The sequence below is a fragment of the Solanum pennellii genome, chromosome 1, assembly GCF_001406875.1.
Source record: "Solanum pennellii chromosome 1, SPENNV200".
NCBI classification, from domain to species: Eukaryota; Viridiplantae; Streptophyta; class Magnoliopsida; order Solanales; family Solanaceae; genus Solanum; species Solanum pennellii.
The window spans coordinates 68,451,075-68,461,600 of NC_028637.1; the positions used below are offsets into that span (position 1 = coordinate 68,451,075).

Below are 10,526 nucleotides of genomic sequence, written 5' to 3' on the forward strand. Positions count from 1 at the left end.
CAAAAACATCAGTAGGAAAGAACCAAAACACCTCCAAGTTTTAGACTTAAATGGACATTTCGAGAATGCTCACCAACAAACGATTTTCCATCATGTCCATGTATATGAACATGCAGATATAACTCACTTGGTGTTGGTTCTCAAGCTCTTTCACTAGTTTATAAAAAAGAGATCACGCTATATTTGAGAAGGTTCTAGCCTATATAAATTTGAAGAGGTTATTAGGAGGGATTTCATAAATCAAAAGTAATATAAGTATCTAACATTATACTTCAGTACTAGAAGAAAGAATATTATATTACTTATTTACAGATATATCAATTGTTAACTTATTATATAAAATTAAAAAACTAATATATTGTTATCTACACATCTCATGAGTTTATCTCAACATCCAAAAATTCCTTTATACAATTTTTTCTTGATTCAAAGGCAGAAAGTTTCATCGACACAATAAGTAGAAGAATACTCTGACCTTGGATTCATTCAGAACATCTTATACATATGAAGCCTCCTAATTATGCACATAACTTTAGGTCAAGAAAGATAGATATGAGTTCATAGTTAAAATAGGTGAAAAACTAATGGATGTCATATAAAAATTAACAGAGAGATATACTCAACAGAGAAATACTTTTCAGATCATCAAACAAACAAAATAGGTAATCTTAAACAAAACATAAAGCCTCTGAGTAAAATTAGAAAGATCTGGACAATTAAGCAGGTAGTAAAATAGAAAAATAAACATTATTTTTAGAATAACGGGAAAGCTAGTAGAAGTCAATTTTTTTTAAACAAACAAGGAAAATTTAAAGTAATTTAACAGCTTAAATAGACAGCTACAACTTAAATATGTCTTGACTAGACTACTCAGATTTCAAAAGTAGCACATTTAAACCAAAAAGTCAGATATCATGGTAGCATATTCAACAAACAAAAGGTCATGTTCTCTAGATTAAATATTATGCTTAAAGGACTAGCAGTTGGTAATGTGATAGTAAAATCCTATCTAGATATCTTCAATTTGTTCAGTGAACTTATTGAAGCATTCGGTTTACACTGAACTTATTGATACTATCTGATTACTATATTAATCTCTCACAAAATTGATGACAAACAAAACGGACTGAAACATCACACTTAATTTACAGTACAAATAACATTTTTTATTGTGTGAAAAACTGGATCAAGAATAATAAAATTGAGCCAATACTACTTTTCATCTGTAACAACGCTAAAAATGTACAAGGTAAGTAATATTTAATGTGTCTAGAATGCCTACGATTAGACAGGGTTCACACGGATTGATGCGCGTAGAACCAGGCCTTTGAACCCTTGCAACAACTAATCAAACTAACCCGAATATGAAGATTTGCCCAAATGAGTCTTTACCAGACTTAAAAAAGGGATCTTAAGTTTGGAGGGTCTAGGGGTAAAATGGTCTTTTCTAAGCTAAGGGTAGAATTATAATTACCCTAAATATGTAATTAATTATTTAATTAATATGGTGGAGGTGCATTTTTGGTAGAGAGGGCCGAAATTGCCCAATAAGCAAAATCTTGCTCCACCCGGGTTCGAGCCTAAGTGGAAGCAATGATTTAATTTGTTTTAATTAATTTGATAGATTAATTTAATAAATTGATAATTAATGGATGATTTAAGAAAATATGAAAATCAGATTATTATTTATTAATTATTAATTAGTAATTAATTTGACTAAGTCTTGCCAACAAGTCATAGTTCTATAAGGACACTACCTCACACTTCTCTTTTTCATTCTTATCTATCTACCTTTCACGTCTGCCTCTCTGTCAATTTTCACTTTTTTCTCTTTTAACAAAGCAGCAATGAAAAATCAGAAATAACAAAAAAATTTCTTCACACTTGAAGAACTTATAAAATAGAAACTACAAAAACAATCCATCAAAGTAAAGCTAAACGTTACATTCTCGACGGGTAAGGTTGGAGTTTATGTGTTGGACGTTGGGTTGGTGGCGATTCTGGGAAGCAGCTTTGAAGTGTTGAACAACACCAAGAGCAGGTATGGGTTTTCTCTCTTGGAATACTTCCTCCAAGAGAAATTTATTTCTACAAAATTCAACGTATGAAACTAGGGTTGTCCCCTTTATTGTCGAATTCCTTGTCCCTAGTCTCCTTTCGATTTCAATCTAAATTAGGTTAGATATCAGGTTGTTGGTATGGTTGCTGGTAGATAAGTGTAAAATATGATGTTCTTTGTGATTTTGTGTTTGTTAATTACAAGCATGTTCAATGATGTCAACCGAAAATGATGTGGTGCAATGTGTAAAATGTTTGTTGTTGGTCTCCATTTTGAAGCCTTAAAATGGATTGTTTAATGGTTGTAATTAAGGTACATAAGATGTGTAATTTATGATGTATTCAAATGAAGTGTAAGGTGGCTGATCTTAAGTGGAAATATCTAAGCTAAACAACAATGAATCTACACTTAAAAACGCGTTTAGCAAATTGTGAAAATACCAAAAAACGAATATATGAATGTTGTTAAATCAAGGCTAGAACATTTAGTCAAATTTTCCAGCACTTGGTGATAGAGTTTCGGCCAGAACACTTGAGGTTTGAGAAGTTTAAAATAAATTTAAAACATGTGATCTCAGTGGGGATTAAACCCAAGACCCCTCACTACATGAAAGCTGAAAAAAATTAGAGGTGTGAAATTCCAACTCCCAACCTCTCAGCCAAACAAGAGAGTAATGGGAATTTTTAAAATAATAAAAATAATGAGAGGAGTGGGATTCGAACACACCACCACTTGGCAAAATAAGAAGGTAAGGAGAAAATGTAAATTAAAATAAGGTGAGGCTGTGGGGATTCGAACCCACAACCTCTTGAATGGATGAGAGTGGGGATTGAACCCATAACCTCTTGAATGGATGAGAGTTAGGAGAAAAATAAAGGAGAAAATAAATGTGGAGAGTGGGGATTGAACCCACAACCTCTTGGATAGGTTAGAAAGTTAAGACATAAATAAAAAGAAAAAAAGGAGCTTGTGCGCGATTGAACCCACAACCTCCTTGCATTAAAACGAAAAAGGGGAGGAGAACAAGAAAGAAATATTATAGGGTGAATGGGAATCAAACTAGGGTCTCCCATCTCTGAAAAATGCAATTCTCAAGTTTAAAATAAGATTAAGTATTGTTCAAGGGATTAGATATCGGGTTCCCTTGCTTAATTCCGTATTGACACATAAGTCATACGAAAACAAATATTTAATGAATGCTGCCTCTAAAGATAAAAATCAATATCTTGGCATATCTAGAAGATGCGTAAGTCTTGTACCCCATAATCTTGGGTAAACATGAATTACTTAGGCAAACTATGAATGAAGCCTCTTGGATTATATTTGTTTAATCATAAGTCCAGCATAAGTTTAAAAGTAAGTGAACCTCAGATGTATGTGATGAAATGATGTAAACCTAGAAGGGTCTAATAAGAGTGTGAAACACACTAAATGGCCAAGTGTAATTGGCATATGATGTAATGAACATTCATGTAAAAGGGTGAGTAATTATGAAGAGAAAATGTGCTAAAGTTAATGAATGTGGTGACAACATGATAAGAGGCTAATGTGAAAGATGACAACAATCTCAAACGAGCCATGGTAAATATTACCAAAATGTACTCACCTATGAGAGTGTAAAGTTAATGAAGAGACCATTCTCTATGAACACTCTAATGAAAGTATTGAAGTTAATGCATACTTAATACTCATGATGAGATGAGAAATCATCTAATGAGCTATGATGTTCTAATGCTCGAATCCAACTTTCATGATGTATGAGTTGAATGTAATGAAACTTTATTTTGAGCACCGATAGGCTATCTATGAGCGGTGATGCCTTCTTTCCGAAAGGGCGGAGGTTCATGTAACTCTCATGAGATGAGATTGTCCGATAAGCCAGGTATGGGTCTCCTTATATTTCTAAGTGTTTGAACCTATACTGCCAATATATGGATCTAGCGGGGTTCAATTACCATGTACGCTAGCATGTTTTGGGTCACTCTGGCCGGTGATTCCACCTCTTATCGGTGTGGGTAGACACTGGATTTCATGGTGCTCCCACGATCTATGTCGATTAAAGTTAATGTTCACAAAGAATGAATGAGTCCAGCCTCAAATGATTCACATAATGAAAACGATACCAAAGGTGTAAGGATATGATAATCAAGAGGTCAGTAGTAATACTGACCTCTCTGTTTCTCGTAGTTGTAGCTTATAACAATAGTACTCTCTGCAAGAAACATTTCCCTTTTTCTCACGGCGGACTTCTACAAGTGAAAGGAATCATATTAACACTATTTTTATTTTATGTTGGTTATCATATTGGTATAGTAGAAAAATGTATTTTCTTATAATTGTATTTTGTACGCCTTTGGTAGTATTCCTTTATATATTATATGTGTTTTTTATCAATTGCTAACTTGTGAAGAACATGACTATATTTTTGCTATAAGAGGCCGTAATGTAATATATTTTACCTTGATCCTCAAGGCTAATATTGCATCAGCTGATATGAATGTTGGAATATCATTGAGTATAGGTGGTGAGTGAGCACTTCTTCTGTGAGGCAGTCTTTTGCTCTGTTTTCTTATTCCTTGATTCCATCCACCTTCACCTCTTGGGAATAACAAAGGATATTGAAGAGGGTCATAACAACCAAAATAGTGTTTTACTCTATGTTTGTACCCTGAGTGCTCATGAACAATTATTTCTCGATCAAAAGGTATATTTGGATTGTTTCCATCGATCCAAATTGCTGCTACTTGACTTACCGAGGGTCTGTTGTACACTCGTTGATCCAAAGAGGCATTTGCAGCAATACGAAGTTGAAAATTGTGGAAACTTGTTTGGTTTTTTAATTGGCAAAATATTTGTGCATATGGGTTACTCTCCATTACCTGTTTGATTTTTGTTGCAATATGGTCTGAAAGAATTCCTTCATTCACCTTCGATAGCCTGTTCGTCAATTCGTTGTCTGTATCAAAGAAGTATAGTTGGAAGTAACATGGATTGTTATCACGTGGTAGCAACGATGGTAGATCGTGATAAATTTGACCTTGTGCCCTGAATGTGTATACTCCTTTTTTTGCAGATGCTAGTTCCTTATCCAGGTTAACACCAAAAGATGTAAAAGCAAAGATACTATTATATGCACGAATATTTTTGCGAAACTCTACCGCGTCTGGAGTAGATGCCACAAACATTTCATATAGTTCTGTTGGTGCTTCAGTGTTTGCCAATTTGATATATCCGCTTGCACAACAGAATGCTGGAGGTTCATGTTCCAATCTTTTTGCAGCACAATAAATACATTCTGGGACGGCTTTCAGCACGTGCAGATATGATAAAGATAAGTTATAAGCAACAATTCCTATATATAGAAATATTTTTAGAGATATGTTAGAAATGTAATTTGATATTATTGAACGTTCAAGTTATGTAAGATATGAATAGGGTTTTCCGATGTACCTCTAACTTCAGACTCTTGAGATAATGCTCTAAATAGCCAATTGATTTTACGCTGCTTTTTCAAACGTGGATGTTCATCTTCGACATGTGATATTGTTTGGGTTGTTAATATATACTTATCCACTCTTTGCAATGCGCTTTGCAATTGACTTTTCTCTATAAAGGGAACATTTTTTGGTACATTTACACAAATGATGTAATATTTTTGTATGTGTATGAGAATATGTTTGCATTGTACTAAGTACTCATGTATGTTGGATTTTACATGATTATGTAAGTTCTTACCTGTGTTGGTTGAACTTTTTTTTATATTGTTGTCATGCTGATGAGTTTTACTGGTAGAAGGAATGTTTTTTCCTTTATCACCTGCTTGATTTGGCATGAAAGGAGTGGTTATAGTTGTATCACCTGTGAAGTGAAGTGAATAGAAGGGTTAAATTTAATTTTGAATTGTGATAAGTACTTAACATATTAGATTTACCTTGATGTTGGTTGTGTGTCATTGTTGATTTGATGGTGATAAAATTTGGATTGTTGGTGTGACACTTCTCTTATCTCTTCCTATTTAGTATATGTAATTTAGCATTGATCTAAAACATAACAAAATCATTAATGGCAATTGTAGTCACATATTTGACATATATAGGAAAAAACATCTATTATAAGGTAGGATGTATGCAAACCTTTTTTTATGTATGAGGATATACATTGCAGCAGAAGATTGTTGTTGATCTGTTTTGAAGTAATAAATTGCATACATTGAATGTTTAGTGAAACAGTTAACAAAATTCATGGATATAGGAAAGTAAGCTAAAAATAAAAGCGATGTTAGGTGAAGTTGCTTGGTGAAAAAATGTAAGTTATTTTTAAATATTAGGGAGATAATAAGCATTGGTAGATAAAAATAAGGAAACTTTAAATCAATTATATATTATTTTTTTCCTCTTTGATCTTCTTTTCCATCGGATAGGGCATGATGTTTTTTCCTTTAACCTTCCTGGTCCTTTTTCTTTGTAGTTGAATTAGTGGGGCTTCGTCGTCACTTTCATCTAGTACAATATGTTTTTCTACCTCATGTATCCTCAATTTCTGTGGATTATCATCTGCAATGACTTGCTTAATGTTGTTAGTCCTCTTGCATGTATTTTTTTTGTGTGGATTTTCAATGTCAGTTTCAACTGCTGCAATATCTTTTTCAATATGAGGTATGCCTGCAACTATTCCTTTCATTTTTTCATCATCACTTAGTATCTTCGTCCTCTTGCTTCTTTGTTTTGTAATTGGAATTTTAACCTTGGTTTGATCTGGTGGTAATTTTTTGGAAACCTCATGTATCTCCATAGCTATCACATTCATGTTTGTGTCAACATCTGGGAATTTACGATCAATCTTAACAAGTATACTGAATTCTTTCCCTTTACTCAATACCATCTTGCGATAGTATGGTGATTGTTCTTTCTGTGGAATATGAAAACGTATATATTAGCCTTACAATTGAAATAGGGTAAAGTTATTTATACAGGCCAATATTTCATAGAGTAAGTGATTTACCTTTTCAGATGTAGAGAGAACATACTCTTTTACGTTACAACCAAAATAGTATTTTGCAGCATCAAACATTGTAATGCTTAGAAATTGATCCTCAGCAGTGACATCAATCTTTAACCGATATCTAAATTAAATTGGATGTTTTAATCAGTGTGGTGCTAATTATTTGATAGCGACATAGTAAGCTCATTAGTTAATAATTTTTTTTCATGCATCTGGAGTAAGCAATATTTGTTCTTGGTTGTTTGTGTAGTTTACCTCGCCTCATAATCAACATCTTCAGCTCTACAGTAGGTACAAGTTGCAACACTATTTATAACAGTAACTCGCTTGTAGCATTTGTTGCAACCAGGATACCATGGGTCGGTGTTACTGTCAATGTCAGTAACCGTAGCATTGAACTTATAGTACATGTCCTATACGTAAATTCAGTAAATCACGTAATTACATTTGTAATATATAATTGGAGTAAAAGATGAGTGTTGTATAGGAAAGTACCTTCACAATGGCAAGTGAACCATTTAAAATATTACTAATTTTCACTTGACGGGCAGTTTGCATCAGTCTGCTTGGCATTAGACTTACGTCAATCTTTTCTGCCTTCATGTTGTCATTCCTGAAATTTTTAAGAAATGAATAAAAAATATTAATGATGTAGCATGTGGGTAGCCTCTAAATAAGTGTGATGAAACATGTATTACTTACCATTTTTGGAGATTGTTCGCTTTTTCAAATTGTGGATTTATAAGCAAACTACTAACAGGAGTTGTGGAAAGGACAAAATCCCCTATTTCAACAGGAGTAATTAATTCAGTGATACTTTTATGTACTTTGAAAATTGACTCAAATATATCAAGTGTGGAGATGTATACCTTGATAAATTGATGATTTTACATCACAAAAGGCAAGAACTGGTTTTTCACTTTCAAGGCTTTGTAACATTTGACCTTCGATTTCAGCAAAGTCTCCCCATAAAGTCATGACTTTTCGATCATACCTATACAAGTAACAAATTTTTTTTATGATAAATGTTTATTAACGTGAAATATTTATATGTAGGATGCATAAAAAGTATATGTTACCTTTCGTTTGTAACGATTACTTCGCGTCTAATGCTTCGTCCTTCTCCAGTTAGTGCTTTTACTGTGAGTAAAATACACACCACATCTATACAAAATAATGTGTTAAAAACCCTATTTTCTTAATGTATGGAACAAACAATAAACATTTTGTGAAATTTACCAAACAAACTTCCATTAGTGATTTTTTCAGCTTCATCAAATGTAATAAATCCATTTGAAAATTGATCAGTCTTAAAATGACTTTTGTCCTCAACGACCTCGGTGTTGTTCATAAATGCTAGTTCGAGCTCCTTATGTACGGATAAGAAGTTTGGTTTAGGTCGATTTAATTTTCCATTTATAATGTAGTAACTTTGATTAAGTTGAAAAGACTTGTTCCATGCATGAACATCTTTGTTGAAAAGAGTGGTTTGTATTTTTGTACCCTGTGGTTAGGAGCATTATTATTAGAATTCCAAAAGAAGTTAACATATTAAATAATGTATATAACAAAATATTAAAATAGAGTTACCTCTTCATCGACTAATATCAGTTGCCAACGAATACCTTCACCATTTGTATTTTTATACTCTTTTGTTAAACTCCGACGAATGACTAAGACTTTAATAACCCATTCTGTTGCATATTTCTTCAACTTGCTAATTGGTAGGCACTGGTTCTCGAGCTCTTCTAGACTTGTCATTGTATTGTTGTAGTATCTAGGATGTACTAATACAATATATATTTGTGACGTAAATGCTATTTGTTTTTATATAATTAGTGTTCTTTTGGTCTAATAATAAAGATGATCAAGAATGTAATATTCACAAAACATAAACTATTTTTCTTTTTAAAATTTTAAACCGAGCAACTTCAACTAACAATAGTATAAATATCACATTAATTGAAGCAAGTTTGAGGGTGGAGAAATAATACCTATTCTTGTGTTTCCAATAGCAAGAAACCTGCTAACATTATTAGAACATGAAGAGATGATAAACGTAGATTCAAATAGAAGTAAATCAATAAAAATGTAACAAGTTACTATAACGGAAATATTGCAAACGTATAGAATTCAAAATGGAAAAGTCCTTGGTGGACAATCTGTTTGTCAAAGGTAAATAAAGTCATCTGTAACTTGTCAATTTTGGATTAGACCAAGCACAGCTTCACATAATGAAATGTCAACCTCCTTTGAGGCTTCTGCATCAGCAATAACTGCAAGGACTTCCTCCACTCGGTTTAGTAGTGCTGTACATTTTTCTCTACTCAAAGAAGCCTCCCCCTACTTTTTATTTTTTGACTTAAAAGTCATTGAAGTTTGACTTATTATTTCCGACTTAAAAGCTACTTTTTTATGTCAATCCAAACGGCTCTTAGTACAGTGCATTGAAGTAATAGATCACTAAACTATTTTAACAAACTTGTATACCTATAGCAATCAAGAAATTGTATATGGATGTCCAACAATCTTTATTGATTCCCATTCCATAATTGTTGGTTGCTATTGTTTCTCCTTTATGATTGGGACCTAAAACTCTGGTTATCCAGAGGTCTTCTCTACTTCTTAGTTCTGCCATGTTTAGCTGTGCTTTTGTTTGTTAAATCATTGGAAGCTTGATTCACCAATCTTGAGCACTGCTAGTAATATGGATGGATGTAGTTTTTCCATACAGGGAGTGAAAGTCTCTCTTTCAGCAAGAGCACTTTCTGGCACAACAAGTCTAGATCTTGATGTGCTGCATTTGATTTGGACGGTTGAGAAACTTGAGCATCAGCTTAATGTGATAGATCAACGCTGGAAAAGGTAAGGACTATCATCCTCCAATATTAAATGCTAATACTACAATAGAGAAGAGATTCTACCAATTCAGTTGTGTAAATGCCCAAAAAATAATTGCTTCTACCCGAAAAGGAACTGTGGCCAGAATAGGGCTAGAACTGCCCAATTATTTTGACATAGAACATGATACTTCATGTTCATCAGAAGTTACCTTCAGATTATCCTCACGCTAAGGGTGTACATATATTTGCAATTAGCAGCAAAACAGAGCAAAATCAAAGCATTAACATCAAAAATTGTCTGTAACTATTAGGCAACAAAAACAGAGCACCAAAAATATTTACCTGTATACTGACAATGCTGAGTAGTAGAGGAATTCACGGACTGTCAATGTTCCAATAAGAGTAGTTTCTCTGTCAACAAATCCCTGAAGGCAAAAAGTTCCATATCAAAAGGCAGAGCTGAAGATAAAGAATAGCTAAGTTCCTCATCCAAAAATATTTACCTGTATATCATCCAGGCACAAAAAAGAGAAACAATTTAATGGACAATAACATGTGATTTGAGACATTTATACAGATGATGAGAGTAGATGAAAAGGTTTTGGAAGAAGATGATGAAACTT

The 10,526-nt window shown here is 33.1% G+C and overlaps 1 protein-coding gene across 1 annotated transcript; it reads right to left on the reverse strand.

Annotated features, from left to right (window-relative positions):
• Positions 1–5,104: 5,104 nt before the first annotated feature.
• Positions 5,105–8,985, reverse strand: LOC107016308 (replication protein A 70 kDa DNA-binding subunit D-like). The gene is made up of 12 exons (XM_027912579.1): positions 8,651–8,985; positions 8,300–8,564; positions 8,140–8,224; positions 7,930–8,054; positions 7,763–7,844; positions 7,556–7,673; positions 7,316–7,473; positions 7,061–7,181; positions 6,193–6,967; positions 5,991–6,099; positions 5,795–5,917; positions 5,105–5,665 (listed from the first exon to the last, which is right to left on the reverse strand). Exons 1-9 carry the CDS (start codon positions 8,819–8,821, stop codon positions 6,434–6,436), a joined length of 1,659 nt encoding a protein of 552 aa, XP_027768380.1. The 5' UTR covers positions 8,822–8,985; the 3' UTR covers positions 5,105–5,665; positions 5,795–5,917; positions 5,991–6,099; positions 6,193–6,433.
• Positions 8,986–10,526: the final 1,541 nt, after the last annotated feature.

Bases quoted from the DNA above. Each gene is read 5' to 3' on its own strand.
- LOC107016308 (XM_027912579.1), bottom strand. From the start codon at position 8,821: ATGACAAGTCTAGAAGAGCTCGAGAACCAGTGCCTACCAATTAGCAAG. The intron at 7,474-7,555 runs GTACTTTCCTAT...ATTTACGTATAG, and splicing joins GTTCACTTGCCATTGTGAAG to GACATGTACTATAAGTTCAA. The intron at 7,182-7,315 runs GTAAACTACACA...AATTTAATTTAG, and splicing joins GATGTTGATTATGAGGCGAG to ATATCGGTTAAAGATTGATG.